Source organism: Pimephales promelas, chromosome 9 (assembly GCF_988280905.1).
Source record: "Pimephales promelas chromosome 9, fPimPro1.hap1.1, whole genome shotgun sequence".
In the NCBI taxonomy this organism is placed as follows: Eukaryota; Metazoa; Chordata; class Actinopteri; order Cypriniformes; family Leuciscidae; genus Pimephales; species Pimephales promelas.
The window spans coordinates 22,984,646-23,006,792 of record NC_142777.1 but is presented as its reverse complement, the minus strand read 5'-3'; the positions used below and the strand labels follow the sequence as shown (position 1 = coordinate 23,006,792).

At 38.2% G+C, this 22,147-nt stretch overlaps 1 protein-coding gene across 18 annotated transcripts in view; it reads right to left on the bottom strand.

The window, feature by feature from the left end:
• dlg3 (discs large MAGUK scaffold protein 3) overlaps positions 1-22,147 on the bottom strand; it is a 107,621-nt gene that overhangs the window by 16,885 nt on the left and 68,589 nt on the right. For 7 of the 18 annotated variants that reach the window (XM_039664630.2, XM_039664628.2, XM_039664631.2 and 4 more), the window contains 5 exons: positions 21,125-21,269; positions 19,564-19,738; positions 18,461-18,607; positions 8,037-8,193; positions 7,308-7,410 (listed from right to left, as the gene is read on the bottom strand). In XM_039664630.2, coding sequence (XP_039520564.2) covers positions 7,308-7,410; positions 8,037-8,193; positions 18,461-18,607; positions 19,564-19,738; positions 21,125-21,269 — 727 coding nt within the window. Of the gene's footprint in view, positions 1-3,953; positions 4,441-7,307; positions 7,411-8,036; positions 8,194-18,460; positions 18,608-19,563; positions 19,739-21,124; positions 21,270-22,147 lie in introns of those variants that run through there. The other 11 variants (XM_089134884.1, XM_039664635.2, XM_039664634.2 and 8 more) reach the window with 4 other exon arrangements.

The window sequence follows — 22,147 nt, the reverse complement described above, 5'->3', positions numbered from 1 at the left end:
GGTGGATATGTTTTGGAGAGTTTTTAGTCTTATTTATGGTACTTTTTTAGGTTTTTGTGTTCACCTGTATATATTATTATTTCCTTTACCTTTAAAACAGTTTACCTGTGTCGCGCAGCAACAAACAGTCACTGACAAAACACACAAGGCTAGAAACAATTTTCATGACGTCAGCCCAACAGCGGAGCAACTTAATAAGCTGGTGGTTTCATGATTAACCTTTCAACGTAATACACAAGGGTTGAACATGCAACTCGAGCTAAAAGAAATCCATCGTGGACACCGACCCTTTCCTATTCAGCACATCATACTTAAGGATATAAAGCAGTTACATAACTTGCTTTAACGTAGATTTACGTCCCATTGATAGTTTTCGCCAACCAGGAGAATCACATTGAGATATTACTATCTCTTCTTCCAGTGAGACCTGGTCAAGACGGCAGCACATAAAGTTTCACACACAAAAATAACAAAATAACAATACAAAATTTGACACAATTAGGAACAAAATAGAAGCGAATCAAACAAAATAATTACAAATATTATTAAAAATATTGTGCAAGAGATGTTTAAAAGTGGTCAGGGTTGAAAGTGCATCTAAATTAAGTACATTTTGCAATTCATTCCACGACAAGGGAGCATAAAAAGAAAAAGCACATTTACCAGATTCTGAAAATAACCTTGGTATTTTTAGCCGATTATGAGAGCTTGACCTAGTGTGAGGGTAATTTACAGAGAAGAGTTTTTGCAATAAATAAATAAATACATATGTTGCTTTTCCTTTGATGTAAAGATGACCAAGCTAAGAATCATAATAGTATACAATGATGCATCCATAACTGCACCAGAAACAAATCGCAAAGCAGCGTGATACACAGAGTCTTTTTTCTAAGTAGAGATGTAACTGCATACATATATAAAAGATCACCATAATCAATAATAGATAAGAATGCACTCTCTACTATTTTCTTTCGGGCCTCGTATGGAAACCTAATTTTGGCCTGAGCTTCTTCAACAACCTATCAATATGAACGTCAAATGCTAATCTTTCATCCATCCATATAACCAAGTGTATATATGAACTAACTCTTTCTAGAAGTGTATCATTTGAAGTTGTAATTGACTTGTCAGTGACCACGACTAAATGTATTTTGTCTTTTTTTTTTTTTACCAATTTTTACAGTGAGTGCTGCAGTACTTGAAAAGCATTCTGTAATTGCTTCAATGCATGAATTAAAGAAGACACTATTGTATAAATAATTGTATCATCTGCATATAAATGTAATTTAGCTTAATCTATTCCATGACCTAAATCATTGATAAAAATAGAAAATAAATGAGGTGCTAAAACACATCCTTGAGGAACCTCAATATTTCCTTGAAGGAATGTTGAATTGTAATTTTTCACAGACACACATTGAGTGCGATCTGAAAGACTTTTCAAACCACTTTATTAAGAAAAATAGACTCCAAAAATATCTACCCCACCTTTAAGTGAGTGTTAGATGACAGCAAAGTTAATCTAAATGTAAAAATATTGAGGAAAAAAACGTGCACAACTAAACATCTACTATCGGTTGATATACAACCAATACTCATACTCATTAATAAAAATCTAATATCAGCCAGTGGTCAATATGGCACAGATATAGTGTACTGTACTGTAATGTACATTCCTAAAAAACAGAAAAATAAAACTATGGATTTATATTAAAATTTCTCTCAAAAAAAAAATAAGTAAACAAACAGTCTCCTGAAAAATGTATTTTTATCAGGCCAAAAACATTTTAAAAAGTTAATGCGACTGAAATGTTGTAAATGTTTCACAGAATGGGAGCTTGAGTGCCTTTTTTAGGATTTTTTCCTTTTGTTGTCCAGATTTTTTTTTTTTTTTAAACCAAGGTATTCTCTAACTTTTTTTGTTTGTTTTTGTTTTCTACATGGAACTATAACAGCTAAATGACAAACACTATGCGGTTGTTAAGATGCTCTACGCGTTCACGGAGTACAATGATATGCGGTCACTAAGGTGTTCTGAATGTCCAATCTCTTAAAGTGATGATACACAAGTCAACGTTTTGGGCAATGTTGTGGACAACGGGCAACAAGATGAGACAGAGGGCCCATGACCGATCTAAATTATCCAGATAGAAATGTATTGCCTTTTTTTCCAATGGGAAAGTGCCCAAGCAACAATCGCTCGGCAAGATTGCCCAGCAACATTGCTCAAATAGTTACCCTGTGTATTATCACCTTTAGAAAAGTATCAGCACACCTCTCCATTCAAAATAAGTGTCATGATGGGTTAATTAACTCAACAGTATGCATCTTATGAGATTGATCAGATATTTATGCAACATAAACATATTACAACCTATATCTGCACAAAAAGATAAGTGTTGTGTGCTTGTCAGAATGTGTAACTCCTGTTGTGCTCCACATTCGACCACATTTGTATCTACACATTTTTTTTTTTTAGAAATCTGCCATTTCATTGTAAGATCATGTTTTGACATTGACGAAAAATATGTCAAAAAAGACAAAAAATTAGCATTGTTCACAATAAGACCAATGCTATGCACTTGGAATATTTAGATATTCTTTGTTTTAATAGAGACTATAAGAATGTATAACATTTAATTGTAAATGTGGAATGCAAGAACAATTAAAAGAATGTGTTGTGAACATTTCTCTACACTGAACACAACACTTCACAGTTCAAGTTCATTCACTGCCCTCTAAGTTAATGTATGACATGAGGGGATCAAATTTTAACAGAAGCCAGTCTACAACTAGACAGTCTCTTTTTTTACACACACTCAAGTAAGAAGCCATAATGTCTCTCATAGTGCTGGTTCCCACTTAATTCAATGAGCTATTCTGGCACAAATTAATGTGTCACTTCTATTTCTATGTAGACGTAAGGGCCCTTGGGAGGGAGAGGCAGTCCATTTATACTTCAGGAGTGTCTGACTAAGGAGGAATATGGAGGAGAGCATGCCGAAACAGATAACTTACACTGCAACATTCCAGTCATTTCTCACATAGACACCAAAGAATGAACACTGCATTGACATACTACATTTTACAAGTAAAATGACTGCTAGTGCACCAGTACAAATGTTTTGAATGACAATAATTGATTTCCTATCCTCTGTGCCAGTCAAATCATGCCATCATGTCTTCCGTTTAGTGTTCCCAGCTAGTTAACACCAACTTTGACTCATGATATTCTTGGTCTATGGAAATTATTTTACGTTTCTCAAATCATTACGACAAAATGGCAGTAAGTTAATGTTTAAGATTTTTTAGACAAACTGACTTCCTGAATGAGCCCTTCCCATCACCTGTCCTGAGCTCTGAAGGAGGCTTCATATAATAAAGCATTAAGTTAAACAAACATGACGGAGAAACGTCAGGACTCAAAGTGCAAAATATCCCGGATCAAGTTCAGTTCAAAGGTGAACTACCCTACCCTTCATTCAAAATGAAAATACCATTTTGCTTATGGTAATAATGTCGCATATGAAGCACTAAATATCATGCTGTTGTATTTTGTCTTGTTTACAGATTCAATATAAAAACATTTCCTACGAAATCATCGAGCAAACAGTTTACCTGTGTCGCGCAGCAACAAACAGTCACTGACAAAACACACAAGGCTAGAAACAATATTCATGACGTCAGCCCAACGGCGGAGAAACTTAATAAGTTGGTGGTTTTCATGATTAACCTTTCAACGTAATACACAAGGGTTGAACATGCAACTCGAGCTAACAGAAATCCATCGTGGACACCGACCCTTTCCTTTTCACCACATCGTCATACTTAAGGATATAAAGCAGTTATATAGACGCTTTAACGTAGATGTACGTCCCATTGATAGTTTTCGCCAACTTTTTACACAGCTCTTTCCAGTTAATGTTGAATATTATAAGTTGAGGTGATCTTACCCGGCGGCGGCTAAAGCGCTGTGTTCAGCTCAACCTCTCGTTGTCCAACTCACTCGAAAAAAACATTTTAGGTAAGGAAAAAAACAAGTCGCACAATAAAGAATGCTTCACAGTAGCGCAAGGAGGAAAATACTGTTTTCTTATGTTTCAAATCGACACGAAATGTAAATAAATAGTAACGTTAAAGAGTTTAGTCAAACTGTATCGGTCTGTCCTGCGATTTGCTCCTCCCATTACAATAGCGGCACCTTCTTCTTCTTTAAAACTGAGTCTCATTCGCGCTCGAGACGCGGGGTTTCTATCCGTCCCGCTCACGCGACCATCGCGCCCTTAATCCATATCTCCCGTCAGACAGACTTTCATTGTGATCCAGCAGATGAAAGTGCCAAAAATAAGCTTTCAAACACTAAAGTCAAGCGCTTCCTCCACTCCGTGGTTTTTAGACCATTTAGTTATTTCCCCCCTTTTCCTCTCAGGTTGATCCCTCCCACTTCTGGCACACAGTTTCATCCCAGTGCTTTCATTCACGAATGAACTTTTGTTTGGAAGCTGCTTGGAAGCCAGACTCATTAATGCGAATCGGTTCTTTTGAACAATTCACTTCAAAGAACCTGATTCTATAACGCCACCGAATGATGCTTGACACACTATGGGTGAAGCACATTGAATGTATGATATAAGCGTCCCGATCAAGCCACATACCCCCCGATTACGTCCGCTAATAATAATAATAATAATAATAATAATAATAACACGTTTTATTTAGCTATATAGCGCCTTTCCAGAGCTCAAGGACGCAATTTACAGTAAACAAGCAACAATAAAGGCAATAGACAAAGACAGCAAACAAACCAGCAGTATATAGACAAGAGTGTTTAAAAAAAAAAAGTAGTACAATTTAAGAATTATGACATTCAGAAAACAAGTGAGTTTGAGCATGGATTTGAAATCAGAAATAGAGTTAACAGAGCAGAGTGATCAGGGAGGAGAGATCCACATTTTGGCTGCAACAACCCTGAATGATCTGCCCTCCATTGAAGCCAGGCAATGCCAAGGGACGACGAGAAGTCTGGACTCTGGAGTCAGAGGATCTTTACTGAGCGGGTGTAGGGGTGGAGCAGTTTAGAGATGGGGGGAGCCAGGCCGTGCAAAGATTTAAAAGTGAGAAGGAGAATTTTGAATTTAATACGGTAAGCCACAGGAAGCCAGTGAAGATCATGCAAAATTTGGGTGATATGTGCAGAACGCTTGATATGAGTGAGTATTCTGGCAGCAGAGTTTTGAATATGGAGCTAGCAGATAGACCAATAAGAAGTGCTTTAATAAAGAAGTTTATTGTAATTTCATAAATCACAGTTCAGTTTGTTGGAGCCATGATTCATCTAATAAAAATACTGATTATTACCTAAACTAGCCTACTATTTGCTGCAATTAATTGTTGACAATTGGCATACAAGTTTTGAATAGCCTACACCATAATTAAGTCAAAAAAGGTCTGCCCACCTTTATTCAACAAGAGCTACAAAAACCATCAGTCACTGAATGTCCTCATTTGCAAATAAGGATTATTTCTCATAAAACTAGGTGAGGCAAAGTTCACCTTTCTTAAAGGAATATACAGTAGTACTGTATGCCACTGTGATGGAGTAATTACAGAAACTGGCAAGGCACAACAGGCACAACACATGGGTGTGTGAAGAAAGCAAGAGCAGTTGGGGACTTGATGTATTAATCCCACATAATGGTGCTCCTTTCTTAGAAACACAGTTTTGGTCTATTTTAATTTATTTATTTATTGCTTTTAAAGTCCCTGTAAAGTCAAAAAATTAAGTTCTGAGTTTTGTTCTGAGTTTGGCACACCACAGAAAAAAAATGTGTTAATAGCCACACAGCCAAATTTGAATGCTAAAAAAGCTGGCAAGTACATAAAATAAGCTATCAAAATCTTGAAAAAATTAAAATCATTCTCTGCTCTCAAACGTTGGGGGCATGTCCGCTGGCAGCGCTGAAACCACACCCACTCGCGGGAAAGCTGCCAATGGTGATATTAGGTGATACTGCTTTTGGGACGGGGAGATGTCAGGCCAAAAAGATAGGCGGGAGATAGTCGGTTCAGCCCCATTCACTTGTAACAGTGGATTATCAGTGAATCCCAGTTGTCTCCAACGAAAGTTTATAAAACTATCCCGTGTAAAATGATCACTACAGAGGCGGGTGTTGGCGGTGATCCTCAGCTCTCTATCAAGGTTGGCTCTTCACAAAATTAATCCACCTCTTCTTGATGTGATCGTTTTTAGGAAATTTAAATAAAGACACCGATCTGTTTTGTACATGATCGCATCCAGGTAGTAGCTTATGCATTTCCGTGTTGAAGGCATAGCTAGCTAGCAAGTAGCAAACTGTAGGCTGTAGTAAATAATAGTACTGACAGTAACTCGCGATTGAGCGCCAAACTGATGTGAGTGCCCAGCCTCAGTGCGTCATCAAGTAGGGGCGTGTCCAGTAGTGATTTTTCACACGAGTTGCACTTCATGTAAGTTAGCCGAGACTACTGTTGTCTTCTGCTGCAACTACTTCTGAGAACCGCTCCCAAACATTAGATTTAGCAGCCTGACCTTTTTTTTTTTTTTTTAATCATGTGTATTCATGACCTCAATTTCTACCGCACCTCGTCTTCCATCTTCACTTCACATCTTCGTCTTCCATATTTCTCCGTTGTTGTTGTGAGGCTGGTGGCGGGAGCTGCTTGGCGCGCCGCTTTCGTGACGTGTCATGTGACACCAACGGTTTGGGAACCTCGCGCAAGTTACGTTGCTACGGCAATCGTATTGTAACCTCATCAAATAACCTTATAAAATATGAAAATAGATATTTCCAAATATACTGTATAATATAGGCTGGAAATTGCAAGCAACATACATGGATAAAAAAAAATATGAATGACCCGCCCCGCAAATAAAGTGACAATTTCTTTACCCGACCTGAGTCGAGGCGACCCGTGCATCACTAGTGTCCAGGGGCTCCAGTGCGTCATCAAGCCCCTGTTTTAGCCCCGCCCCAAAAATCCGGAAAATAGCAATGGTGAAAAACTGTTTGACGGTCTAACTCCAGAATTTAGTACTTCACACAGTTCACAGTCTTTGTATATGTTTTAGCAAAACAATTCTAACATTTATAATGTGTTACAAATATTTCTTTTTAGAATTGCCTTTACATGGACTTTAAATAAATAAGACCCTACAAAAAGCTAACTTGAATAAACTCAGATGTTTTCTAATTGTTAATCTCATTCATTGTCCTATAAGAAGGATAATTTATTTTGCAGTGACAAACATCATAAAAAGAGCACTCTACCTTCTGGTCTGTACTGGGCAATGATGGTCACCGTCTGTCCAGCCCTTTTCAGTGCAGCAGCAGCCTGCTCATGGGTAGCATTGCGCAGGTTTACACCATTCACCTGGGACAATACCATGGTAACAGATTAAAGCAACAACCCCCACACGCCACACACTCAAGCAAATCACATGATGAAATATTAGCTCTAAGACTTCATGCCAAATTAGAGAGGAGACTGTATTAGAAATCATGAAAAATTCCATTCCTCTTCCATTCCATTTAATCTATTTTATTCAGCAAGGATGCATTATATTGATCGAAAGTGACAGTAAAGATATTTATAATGTTTCAAAAGATTTATATTTCAAATAAATGCAGCTTTCTATTCATCAAAGAATCCTGAAAAACAAGTTTTTTGGTATTCACAAAAATATAAAAATATTTTATGAGCAATCATCTGACATGGAGTAATGATGCTGAACATTCAGCTTTGACATAACAGAAATAACTTACATTTAAAAATATATTCAAATACAAAACATTTATTTTAAATTGTAATAATATGTCAAAATCTTATGTTTTTTTTTACTGTACTATAAATGCCGTATATGTGAGCATAAGACTTCCTTCAAAAACAAACAATTTAAAAAAAAAATATTACTGACCCCAAACTTTTGAATGGTAGTATATATTTTAATGCTGTTAATCCTGACTATTTCTACTTGAGTGTCATAGACAGTTACTGACCGACAGGATGCGGTCTCCTCTCCTCAGCTCTCCACTCAGGTCGGCTGGCCCTCCTGCCAAGATGAAAGACACGAAGATGCCCTCTCCATCCTCCCCGCCCACAATGTTGAATCCCAAACCTGTGGAACCCTTGTGCAGTAGGATCTTCCGCGGCTCCCTGCCAAGCAGAACCACAGTGTCAAGGATCAGTATGGTCTCGGAACACCACAGCAGCAGGGAGGGGACGGAAGACAGACATATATGTGCAAAAAAAAAAATAATAATAAAATAAACTAAATATATATACACTATATACACTCACCTAAAGGATTATTAGGAACACCTGTTCAATTTCTCATTAATGCAATTATCTAATCAACCAATCACATGGCAGTTGCTTCAATGCATTTAGGGGTGTGGTCCTGGTCAAGACAATCTCCTGAACAACAAACTGAATGTCAGAATGGGAAAGAAAGTTGATTTTGAGCGTGGCATGGTTGTTGGTGCCAGACGGGCCGGTCTGAGTATTTCACAGTCTGCTCAGTTACTGGGATTTTCACACACAACCATTTCTAGGGTTTACAAAGAATGGTGTGAAAAGGGAAAAACATCCAGTATACGGCAGTCCTGTGGGCGAAAATGCCTTGTTGATGCTAGAGGTCAGAGGAGAATGGGCCGACTGATTCAAGCTGATAGAAGAGCAACTTTGACTGAAATAACCCGTTACAACCGAGGTATGCAGCAAAGCATTTGTGAAGCCACAACACGCACAACCTTGAGGCGGATGGGCTACAACAGCAGAAGACCCCACCGGGTACCACTCATCTCCACTACAAATAGGAAAAAGAGGCTCACCAAAATTGGACAGTTGAAAACTGGAAAAATGTTGCCTGGTCTGATGAGTCTCGATTTCTTTTGAGACATTCAGATGGTAGAGTCAGAATTTGGCGTAAACAGAATGAGAACATGGATCCATCATGCCTTGTTACCACTGTGCAGGCTGGTGGTGGTGGTGTAATGGTGTGGGGGATGTTTTCTTGGTAAACTTTAGGCCCCTTAGTGCCAATTGGGCATCGTTTAAATGCCACGGCCTACCCGAGCAATGTTTCTGACCATGGCCACCATGTACCCATCCTTTGTTGACTACTTCCAGCAGGATAATGCGCCTTGTAACAAAGCTCGAATCATTTCAAATTGGCTTCTTGAACATGACAATGAGTTCACTGTACTAAAATGGCCCCCACAGTCACCAGATCTCAACCCAATAGAGCATCTTTGGGATGTGGTGGAACGGGAGCTTCATAACCTGGATGTGCATCCCAACAAATCTCCATCAACTGCAAGATGCTATCCTATCAATATGGGCCATTTCTAAAGAATGCTTTCAGCACATTGTTGAATCAATGTCACATAGAATTAAGGCAGTTCTGAAGGCGAAAGGGGGTCAAACACAGTATTAGTATGGTGTTTCTAATAATCTTTTAGGTGAGTGTATATATATATATATTCCATATATATAGTGGAACAACCACATTGAGACATTTAGGATTGGGATGGGTTTCATTCATTCCAAACTGCATCAAGAAAAAGAGAGAATTCATAGGGTTTAGGAACAGTAATAATGTTTCAGCAAGAGGGTAAATTGTTATTTTGCATTTCATTTACACGGAGAGGAAATCGAGAAGAACAGATCCATGAGAAAAACAACAACACTCTAGTCACGACTAGAGGAGACTGGCAAACTTTCATCCACAACAAAGCTAAACAACAAGTGTTCCAGATCTGTTCCAGAAATGAGTGCTAACACATACACACCGATAACTAACACACTTTCCCACACAGGCACAAAAACGCATTCACACATTGAGCTCATTCCTCCCTTGTGCAGGACTGCGGCACTTTTTTAGCAGCCGTGATTCATCTGCAGGCAGAGAAGCATTCCAGACTGCCCAGAGCTGGCACAACAGTGAGACTCGACTACATTCAGGGGCAATCAAAAACCCTTTCCGAATGTACTGCAGAATAACACACCATAACCGGTTCCCAAAAATGCAACACACATCAACATTTTGTAGTGACAGCTCCCTGTTTTCAGCAGGGCAGTACACACGTTTCTCAGAATTCTGCAGAACTCGACTAGCTCTCGACATGCGCCATTCCATCTCGACTGCCCATGGTGGAGCTTTATGACACTGAAAACAGCACTTTTATGTGACCGGACAAGTTGTGCTAAGTGAAACACGTAATTACGCAAACAGACAGACTGTGGTGTACTTTGTGTGATCTACTGGTGTACTGGAGTGTGAATCAATTTACTGAGAACCTTATGTCCATAGATTTGATGCAAGTGGTAAACAGTTTTTTTTTTTTGATCACTTTTTTCACCTCTGTTTATTACATGACACAGTAAAACCACGACCTGGACAACAGTTCCCTGTTTTTTGTCGCTCTAATGGGTGTCTTGTACACAACATTATTTATTAGTTCCTCTCTTTTGCAGTCTATCCTGCTCTAAGTGACAAATTGCAAAAGCTCATTTTGAACGTATGCTTAACAATTGTGGTTGATTAATCTGTTAAAACTCTATAGACAGGGTTTTGCATAATTAAGAATTGAAAAATGTGTTCCCTTTTATTTCAAGAAGTTTACATGAAATGACCGGATTAATTGCAATTCAAAGATATTCAACATAGACAATAGGTTCTGGGAAATGAACAGTTCTACCAACTTGGCCAGGCCTATACACATTCAAACCTTTATGCTTTTTTTGGTCTTCCCAAACATTGCTTTTCCTGTTGAGTTTCAATTCATTTCATTAATTCGACTTTTTTTATCTACTTTTTTTAATTTGTTCAAATTGCAATTCCACAACCTTTTTGCTAAATTAAATTAAATTCTGTATAGCATGCTGATATCAAATCCATTCAAGATCAGTTTGATGATAATCAGAAGTATTCAAATAAATGAAAACAGAAGCATATTAAATTACTTTGTTCATTTAATTAATTAAAGGCAATTACTTTTAATGCCAAGCAATGTTCCCTCTAATTTTTTTCTTGCTAAACAAAGAACGGACATTTTTCGCCACCTGAGCAAAAATATTCTTTACACCTGACCTGTACAGCATTTGTAGAAACACAATCAACATTCAGTTGTACACATAAATGTTAATTGACTATAAATTGACTGTATAGAGCTTTCACAGACCCAATGGCCACCAAAGCACTTTACCTCACATTCACCCATTCACTCACTCATTCATACACAGACGGTGGTTTGTAGACAACCTACATGAACCACTAAGACACTCCCATTGAGTTGTAACAGGTTTTTTGACTGTACAGTCTTTACCAAGAAATCATACGAAAAATAATTAACAAAATCTTCTGCAGGACATGTCAATTCTTTACAATGATAGAATATAGTATGAAAGAAAAGTAAGCTGTTACAATAAGATGGTTTGGGAAAACCAAAAAGTGTTTTTGTACAATCACTTAATTGTGTACAGGCAGCATTAAACCATCAAAGTTAAAGAATTGTTTGTTGCTTATGTATTTCCAATATTTTCTTTAGCAAGGCAACATGACATCAAGAATTTTGCATAAACATACAGGCCACTTTCAAGGCAAGTGGGGTGTTATCTGTACGCAATTTGTGGATAGCCACGTGTATGTCTACGCCGTTAAATGTCTGAGTGATTCAGCGTGTATGGACAGGACACACCGTTAAACGTCTGAGCGAAACAAAGCAATGTAGATCTACATCTGGGGAGTGATATTTTTTTTCCTAGGATGGGGCTCATAAATAACCCCGGTGACGGGTACGTTTAGGGACGGGGTTGGGTTAGGTCACATATACAGTAATATAACGTTAAGTCAACGGCGTTCATAAACACGCTGAAATGCGATTATGTGTGTTGATAGCACGCCAAAAATGGAAATACAAATTGGTGTGTCATACACACGCCATTTCATGAGATCAGTCTGAGCAGAGGGTTTCAAATTTTTTAATGGCAATGAGCCCTAAACAATACTCTTGTGAGATTCTTTATTTAGGCTTAAAATATAATAAAATATTGGCCTAATATAATATAAATAAAAAAGTATTTGAAGTATACTGATATAATAGACCAGTTTAAATGGTTCAATTTATTTACATATGATATTATTATAATATGAAAACAAACTGAAGCATTTAAATAGATCTGATAGCTAAATGTTTTCAAGAAAAGTGAATACGTGAACTCTTTTATAATCTAACCATCCATGAAACCCCCCCACACACAAAAACATTTAAACTTATGATGTATTTTGAATTTGCATGTGGGTGGGTGTGTAATTGTTACAGTTCTGTGTCCATCAACCATTATTTCCATGCACCACTTTAATCAAATTCACTCTTCTTTAAAACATTATGATGTGATTTTAATTCACATGTCTTTTTGTTTTTCTCGTTGCCTCTCGTATTGAGCTATTTGGTCCGCACACACGACTCAATGCCAATCACAAGCGCTCACATCATTCTCTTTCTATGAAACCTGTAAACATTCACCAGTTTTCATTCGGTTGACCAGAGCACTGAAATTATTTCTCACTTAAACTACAAATAAATGGATTTCCCCACACACTTCGCGTCAGTCCTCTGTGCGGCATTTTATTCTTTTCTGCACGGCCGCGGCTTCAGAAGTGTGCAGCTTAGAGGGAACATTGATGCCAAGGTCAAACACTCATTAGATCTGGAGAGAATACAGTTTTGTTCTAAATCAAGTCAATATATGCTGTTTTTGAAAAAGATCAATGGTAGATTAGTACTATGAATTTATGTAAAATGTATATTTTATTCAAATAGTAGGCTACCAAAGCAAATGAAAGAAAGGCGCCCTTGTACACAAAAAGATTAAGCTGATCAGATGCCAGCAGTCAGTCACTCAGTCACACACTCAAACCATTACCTGGACCTACTGTACCTCTTCATGAGGGTGATGCTTGTCCTACCTCGTCTCTCTACATTGACTTTTACCATTGGCAACGAAGACGAGATGTTAACTGTGAACATGGTGCCTGCCGCTACCAGGCAGGGATATGAAGAATATTTTCCCCCAGGACTCTGTATCTCACTCCAGACAGGCTGTGAAGTGCCATGTGTGTATATGTGTGCTTTCTCTAAGTGAAAGGGGAGTGATGGGAAACAGCACCACATCGCGCGTCAGCTCTGCAGCATCAGAGAAAGACTTAACTCTTACCCAGCCACATGTGGCTGTCCGCCACAATAACACATCCTTGTTTTTGATTTTATTGATTATAAATTGATTGGATCATGAAAAGTGGCCGCGATAATACAGTAAATGTATTTGAATGTAAAACAATGGCTAAGTACCTATTTCACTGGCTAAAATATGCAATAGCCCACGTGGCCTAAGCAATTTAAGGGGACAAGGAAAGTTGTTTCCGAGGAAGAGGACATTACCGTTTAATTAAAGATTTACTGTATGATTTTTTGTATTCACAAGCATTGCTTTTTCCTTTCAGTTTTAATAAATTTAATTAATTCTACTTTTTAATTTGTTCAAATTGCAATTCCACATTTTTGGTGGCTACAGTGGGCTGCTATGTCTTCCTCTTTCTCTGAATGCTTTCAAAGCTCTGGTTGAAAACCACTAATCTCTTCCTCAGAACACACTTCTTCAGTCCCATTTGACTTTACGCCAAGAGATGTTCAAGATATTTCCAGCCTCTCCAAGCAGCTAATAAACCAAGTGTGTCAACAGTTTACAAGGTGCGTCACTGAGTAAAGCTGCAGCTTCAATAATATTCTATACTGCCTATTTTATTTGCACAGTATAAACTAAAATGAATGACAAATGAGTGACTAGACTTATCATGTTGCTTTATTGACAATTTTGTTGTGAAGATTTAGATTCTGAATTGTCAATTGTACTGGGACAGTTACTCTTCAGTCCTTTACTGTTGACATGCACTTGTTTATACAGTACCCTTCAAAAGTTTGGGGTTGATAGATTTAAATGTTTTTGAAACAAAGTGTCTTATGCTCACCAAGGCTGCATTCACTTTAGAAAATGTATTGTGCATTTTATTATAGTTTAAACTAGCTGTTTTCTATTGGAATATATTAATAAATGTAATTTATTCCTGTGATGACAAAGCTGAATTTTCAGCAGCCATTACTCCAGTCTTCAGTCTTCCTCACATGATACTTTAGAAATCAGTCTAATATGCTGATTTACTGCTCAAGAAACATTTCTTATTATTATCAATGATGAAAACAGTTGTGCTGCTTAAAATATGTTAATGCAAACCATGATACATTTTCTTGCAGGATTCTTTAAAAAAATAGAAAGATAAAAAGAACAGCATTTATTTGAAATAGAAATCTTTGGTAACATTATACATGTTTTTACTGTCATTTTTGATCAATTCAATGCAAAGTGTTAATATCTTCTAAAAAAATAAGTTCTTACTAACGTAAAACGTATCTTACTGAACTCAAATATTAGAACTGAAGTTATATATTAAAGAGAGAACAGTATGTGTTCAGCATGAAACTAGTCAATAAATACAGTATATGTAACCACGCTTCACAAAAAATCTTGTGATAAAACCATTTACCCCTTGGTGAACATTATTCATGATTCATGATTTTTTATGTATTAAGTTTCAGTGGATATTTCATTTATATATCCTTTTTTTAGTTTGAAACATCAACCATAACCAGCACAACGCACAGCTTTTCAACACAAGTTACAAAATAAAGATATACTGTATATAATACTAATTATTATTCTCCCTACAGTTGTGTATGTGGCAGTCTGAATTACAAGTGACGTAATGCATGAATGGAAAAACAAACTCCATGAGTCATGCAAGGAAGCCATTTTTGAAAACCATAATCAAACATGGTCACGAATGGCCTGAACTATTTAAAAGATTTGTGTGATTATACACTCTTATATCTCCGTCTGGGTTTGTATCTAAAAGTGTGTCCATCATTTGTGAAGATGAGTGTGCAAACAGATTGTCATTAGCCTGTTCGATTGGTGGCACGGACGATTATGCAATCCGAAGGGTGGGTGGGAGATCTCTCCCGAATCTCCATAATGTATTCAGCTGGTAAAGAAGCCAGGGGGCCGTTAGTTTGTACTGGGATCTAAATGTGTCTGTGACTGCCGTGCTTGTGTGGGGGAAGCACAGATGGGCAGAGGGCCTATCAGAGTCTCTCCTGTGACTCAGTCATACACACACACACACTGGTAGAGTCCTCCAGGAGTGAACTGTCACTGTACACCGACACAAAGTATATGTGCCTGTAAACAACTTTTATTAGCCTCTGGGGAGACCTCCAGGGTGATTGTGATAAGGTTCAGACTTACTTTGACAGCTTAGTTTGCGCACAGCGAAGTGCAAAGTGGGATAATAGAACACTATTTATGTACTTTGGTAGGTGTAGCCCTGTGTAGGTTTGAGTGTGTGTGTGTGTGTGTGTGTGTTTGGGCTACGTGTTAAAGGGAGTGTGTCTAAGACAGACTGTCTAAGTGTATCTTTTTGTGTGTGTGTGCGTGTGTGTGTGTGTGTGTGTGTGTCTGTGGCCTGCTTTCCCCCATTCAAATGAATCATGACAGCTTCAGGAATGTGCGCCACTACTCATTTGTAGTCTGACTGCAGAATCAACATCTCACTTCCCTATACATTTATGGTAAGAGCATGTCCTATTGTTTATATTTACATAACTGCAACAGAAGCCAAAACATTCCTGTGTTGGAGTGTGTATTTATGTGTTTGGAGAATAATAAATCTTTGGGTGACCGCTCCAGTTTCTGTCACACCTACAGCAATGCTACTGATGAACATATATTACGATATCAACATACATGTACAAGATTTCAAAAGGTGGGAGGTCAGTATTGCATACATGATCACACACTCACACACACTTGTGGGCACCATGTGGAAGAATAGTTCTGAATACAAATTCAACAAAAAGTTTCTGAATAAAATGAGTGTGATGCAAAAGGGCAGGGCATCAATATGCAGTTGCTAGAGTGTTTAGGTTGCCAGGATGTTGCTATGTGTTTGCTAGGATGTTGCTAGGGAGTTCTGGGTGATTGCTTACTGGCCAAAGGCAAAAACAAATTGTTTCTGATGGTCTCTAGATATAGCTCCAGTCTTTCAATGTAGGTCTATGGACTGTATCTGCCGAACATTGTAAGTCCAACTTCTAATAGCACACACTCTTCAATAAACTGCACATGGTAGCACCATGTCACGATAATGTTGATTAGTATGTGCTAAAGGTTAATATGTAGAGTTAGGGTTATTAAAAATGAATTGAATAATTAGCTTTAGCCTGTAGAGCCTGTTCTACAGTACAGTGAGTATACGAGAATTAAGCAACAATCACTGACACATAGTGGTACATAAAGTAGATTATACCCATCCCAGACAGCCAGTCACAGTACATCACTCAGACTAAGACTGCTTCAGAGAACACACAAAAACACCAAGACATTATATGGGCTGGTAATGGATGATGGCTTAGATTTAAACTGAGAAAAAAAAGGGTTTGGTGCTACCAAAACCCCCCATTTGGTAAAGCTAAAGCTAAAGGCTGCAGGCTTCTGCAACAGAATTTGTCAAAGCTTCAATAACAAAGAAGAAAAACAAAAGAAGAAAAAGATGGCATTAGTATGGCATAAAACTTACAAAACATAATTAGTGGTATTATTTATCACATTATTGTAGATTTACTAAATGGCTAAAGGGATAGTTCACCCAAAAATGAAAATTAAGTCATTAATTACTCACCCACATGCTGTACCAACCCCGTAAGACCTTTGTTCATCTATTTTTGATTAAATTTGAGAGCTGTATCACTACCACATAGGCACCCTAAGGGATTGAAACTTGACGGCCCAGAAATTCATCGAAGAAAATGTTTAAATATTCAATGTGACTACAGTGGCAAGTTTATCAAGCGACGAGAATACTTTTTGTGCAAAAAAAGAAACAATCTCTTGAACTCTCGTCTCAGGCCCAGAAGGAAGAAAAGGAACAGTTGAATAAAGTCGTTATTTTTGTTTGTTTATTCGCACAAAAAGTATTCTTGTCGCTTATTTGCCACATTCTGCCATAATTTACTCACATGTATTCTTTTTTTTTTTTCGTTTTGAATCATTGGGGTACAAACAAAATTGGACACTTTCAAGAATTACTTTTTATGTTCCACACAGGTTTGAAATGACATGAAATGAGCAAATGATGACAGAGATTTCAATATCCCTAAAACTATACCTAAACAGTCTGTCCTAAACATTTGTGACTCTATTGACTCTAAAGGTGCTTAAAGTCTTGATCACAGCAAGACAAATATTTGGTTCGAAATTCTGTGCGATTTCAATTTAAATGAGCAGCTGTAATGTACCTGATCAGACCAACACGAATATAAGCATGCTGTCAATGACTTCTCTTTTCCATCCCACTGTGAACATGCCTAGACCCGCTGCTGTTACATAAAACAACAACTTGGTAGGGCTGTCGCGATAATCGCAATATTGTAATACCGCGATACACACAAGCCAACCGCAATGTTCATGTTATTTTCTTTTTTCATAAGGCTATGCCCTTCTTGTTTTACACTTCATGCATGTGTCCTGAATGATAAATAAGTTAATAATGATAACAAAAGTGAAGAATGTATTATTAAGATTATTACTTAATTAAGAGTCTGTATACCAGACAGTGAGTGAGAGAGAGAGAGAGAGACCGACTGAGCGCGTGCAAATACCTGCATCTGTCTTTCGTCAGATCAAGTCATATATTCGTGAAAAAAGTGAGTATGACATGTCAGAAGAGGAAAATGATCTTTGTCCTAGCATTGTGGCGCTCACAAACAGAGTATAATGCTAATTAACAGTAAATAGCCGAGGAAGAATCTCTGTGCACTTATTGTTTGACAAACACCACAGCGAATACAAAAAAACAAGTAAATACCGTTTAATTTACTTTCTTCTTCATGACGAGGGTATCAGAAACATAAAGTTTCTTAATGCTTTGTGTCCCGGAGTAACCAGAAAATTCCTGCTTTCTAAAAGCGCCACCGACAGTCAGAGAGTGAATTTCCATTCAGCCCGGGTCTGAACAGACAAATCACATTTGGACCAATTTCTTTTGTGCCAAACCTTCCTGTTGGTGTGAACAGGCCTTAAGGAGTTTAATACCGCAAGCTAAAAAAGCATGGCATCTCTTCAACACTACAGAGGAGTAAACGGCTCGAGGCAGGGAGCTATATCGCCTCAAGACCTTACTTGTGCCACACAGCAGGTTGAGCTGAGTTAGGGGGAAGGGTGGTGGCCGTGGGGTGGGGGGATTATTAGGTTAACTACTAGGCTATGCTATGCTAAGCCAGGCAGAGCGAGAAGCAGTGGTTAGTACCTGCCGGTGTACGGGACCAGGCTTTGACACAGAGCAGGTGGGGCGGGGCTGCAACCCACATCCCCAGACCCCCTGCTGCACAGATGGGGGGAGGGAGGGCTGGTGTCCCCATGAGGTTTGTGGATGGCACTGTAAATGGGCTCGCCCCTATTGGAGGTACAGAAATCACACAGTAAATGGGGCGCTTTCAGACACACAGAGACAGCAGACACAGAGACATACTGTATGAGACACATACACATGCACACAGACGGAGACAAACACACACATGCAGAAGTGAGGATGCCTTCAGCTGGATGGCTAGAGAGGGACGAGTCAGCTCTGGGGCCCGGGCTGACTCACAGGCTCCAGGGAGTCCATGCTCAGAGAGGTAAAACACGTCTCATGTCCAGGCAAAAGTGGCCGTAACTTCAAAACATTTGACCCCATGCCAGAAGCATTTCTTACAGAGTGTCTGTTTGCCGTGTTGGGAATTGTGTTGGAGACTTTATTCAACCAGTCATGTTGCGTTAAAGCAATGTTCACAAACACACCACCACAGAGAGGCATAAGACACCTCGTAGACGTTCTTCAGCCCACACTCGACACCTACTTAAAAATCTTTTTTGTGTGTGTGTGTGTGTGTGTTCTATATTTTTCCAGTTACATCATAAAATGTGAACAGTATTGCCAAAAAGACATTAAACAACTAAAGCTGAAGAACTGTAGCACAGATTGTGGTAAAACAAAGTACGCCTCTAATCAAAAATATATTTTTATGGACATGCAAAGTGTTGCTTTTTGTCATTTGTGTATGAGTGCTCTTGAAAAGTGACATCTGAGTGAGTGACAGGGTTCCCACACTTTTTGACCAATACATTTTCATGATTTTTTCAGTTACTTTGCAGGAAATGTTGATTATTTACCAGTTATTAAAATTGCATTCACAATTTCAAGATGATCCAATATTTTAGAGCTGTAGAAATTTCTATTTGGGTGACTTTTCTAGGGCTGGAAATCTTAAAATTCCCTGATATTTCCAGATTTTTCATGGCCGTGGGAACCCTGGAGTGAAGAAAGTGAGTGACCCTAAGTGAATAGGTAATTAAATTCTTGACTCTGACCTGGTGAAGTCCTCCTCCCCCAGCATGTGCCGTGGGACTGGCGAGTACCTCGAGGGGGTGACCTGGGGTGGCTGGTACACTGGTTTAGGCTCCATGGCTCCCATGTAAGCCATGCTGGAGTTGTGTCCGACGTGGTTGTCCACCATGGTGGGAAAGGCTGGAGGGAGGCCGAGGCCAATAAAGGAAAAAAAGGCAGATGATTTCACCAGGTAACTACAGAGGACCGGTTCATCTAAGATGTGTGTGCAGAACCTAGTTTAAATCAATTTGTAAAAAGGATAATTTGACGAGGTTTTTGAACATTATAAACATAAATCCTTATTGTCTAATTATAGATAAGAGACCTATGAGACCTGGGTGAAATTTTATCAACTGGTATTTATCACAGCTGCTTAAAATGCATATATAAGTGCATATACAAAACCATTCAAAATGTTGGGGTTGGATTAACATTTTTCAATTTTTTTTAAAAGAAATCTCTTATGATGACCAAATCTGTATTTATTTGATGAAATATACAGTAAAACAATAATATTGTGAAATATTAATACAATTGAACTGCTGAAGCTGAATTTTCAGCATCATTACTCCAGTCTTAAAGAAATCATTCTAATATGATGATTTGGTGCGCAAGAAAAAAAATCGTATTATTATCAATGTTCAAAACAGTTGTACTGCTTAATATTTTTCTGGAGAGTGTGATGCACTTTTTATCAGGATTCTTCCTGAGTGTATGGAGAGCTCAAAAGAAAAGCATTTATTTGAAATAAGAAAATATTTTATATATTCACTTTTAAAATTTTATGTCTTTACCGAATAAACATATTATTTATTTCTATTAAAAATACACTAACAACCTCAACCTTTTACACAACGGTAGTGTGTCTTTTATTTTCTAATCAAAAAGAAAATCATTATTGCTGGTTTTAATTGCAAATTATAAGGATAAGGATTCATACTGATATTGTCCATAATCCCACTTTGCCTTTTGACTTTCGTTGATAGACTTTTATTGCGAGACTGGCTCATCTCGTATAGGACATGAATATGGAAGTAAAAAACAGCTAAATAATCTCATTGTAATCGCTATTCAATTGAAAAACGATATTTTTAATAAAAATGCTAAATACAGTTTCATGGCCAAAAAAGAGATATTCAGCCGCCATTAGTAGTAATTTTGGCCGCTGTGTGTGCAATTGTGCAGGTGGATTGTGTGAAAGCCTCGTCTCTCAGTGGGAGGGAGGAATCAGTGTTCAGATGGGAGCAGCAGTGCAGTGTGTGTGGGTGTCTGAAAACAGCGCCCACTGCTACACCACAGTGCTGTTACAAAACTCCACAGCACTCACAGGCTCTGCACCACTCAGTTTCATTACAGGGTTACAGATAAAAGCAGATAGGGAGGTAGGTTATGTTTGAATTGCCCTAACAGCAAAGTATTTCTCACGTATATCAATGTAGTGTGAAAAGTCATGTGCTTGGGCTATAAAATAAACAGTTTGGGAACGTTCGTGAGGTAGTAAGGGCACAAGGTTGATGGAGATTAGCAAAAGAAGGTACGTACTGCTTGAGTAGTCTGGTGGGGCGTACATGTCGTTGAGATGCACTGGTCCCGGCTTGGCCACTTTCAGATAGACCATGTCTGAAGTATTCTTCAGGGCGGCCACAGCCTCCTCATGACGTACATCCTGAAGTATAATGTTATTCACCTGCGAAGGCAGACACACACACACACGCATGTTACATCGGCTGGTCTCTGAAGCGTGACTCAGAATGTTCACGACAGCACATTTGAAGATGTGGGAAGGAAGTGACTGGAGCGGAGGCTGGATGGCCCAACAATCGACGACGATGCTCTCAATTCTCTAGCTCTCAGCCGTCCGGTCACAAAAGGAAGGACGAGAGGGTGGGGTAGCTGGAAAGGCGCAGTGCTCTTTCCTTTATAAGCTTTAGGGCACCTACACACTACAGAAAACTTGTGCTTCACAGATAGAAATGTGTTAAATTTGTTCTAAGGGAGTGGAAGGAGTCAAGTCTCTTTGAAATAGGAGTATATAGCGAATTGGACTCACAACTGCCTCTCTGAAATACTCACTGGTCAATAGACGCCTTGGATTAAAAAAAAAATGTATGACCATCGATGAGTTTTTTCTTTCCTTTATTACATGTCTGCAAATTACTAACATGTATTATTACTGTTGAATAACTCACAATAAATCCAAGCAGCATACATAAATAAAACAAAAACTTAAAAATAATAAATACAATTTTAAATTTGAATTATTTAGAGAGTGAAACGATTTAAATAACAATCTGAAAATGCCGCAAAACTGTGACTGTAATCCAAATTCTAATTTGAATGAAAGGAGAATTTAATTTAAATGAAATGCAAAAAGTGATACAACTTCTGCTAATGTAGTTTTTAATAATACATTTAACTTTTCAGTAACATGAAACACACAACATAGATCTGTCACGGTGTGGGTTTTGAGTCTTGTTCCTTGTTCTTGTCTGTCATATGATTCCCTGTTTGTCATTTGGTCCTGCCGTGTGTCTTGTCAAAATGGGCTTTATGCACAGCTGCACT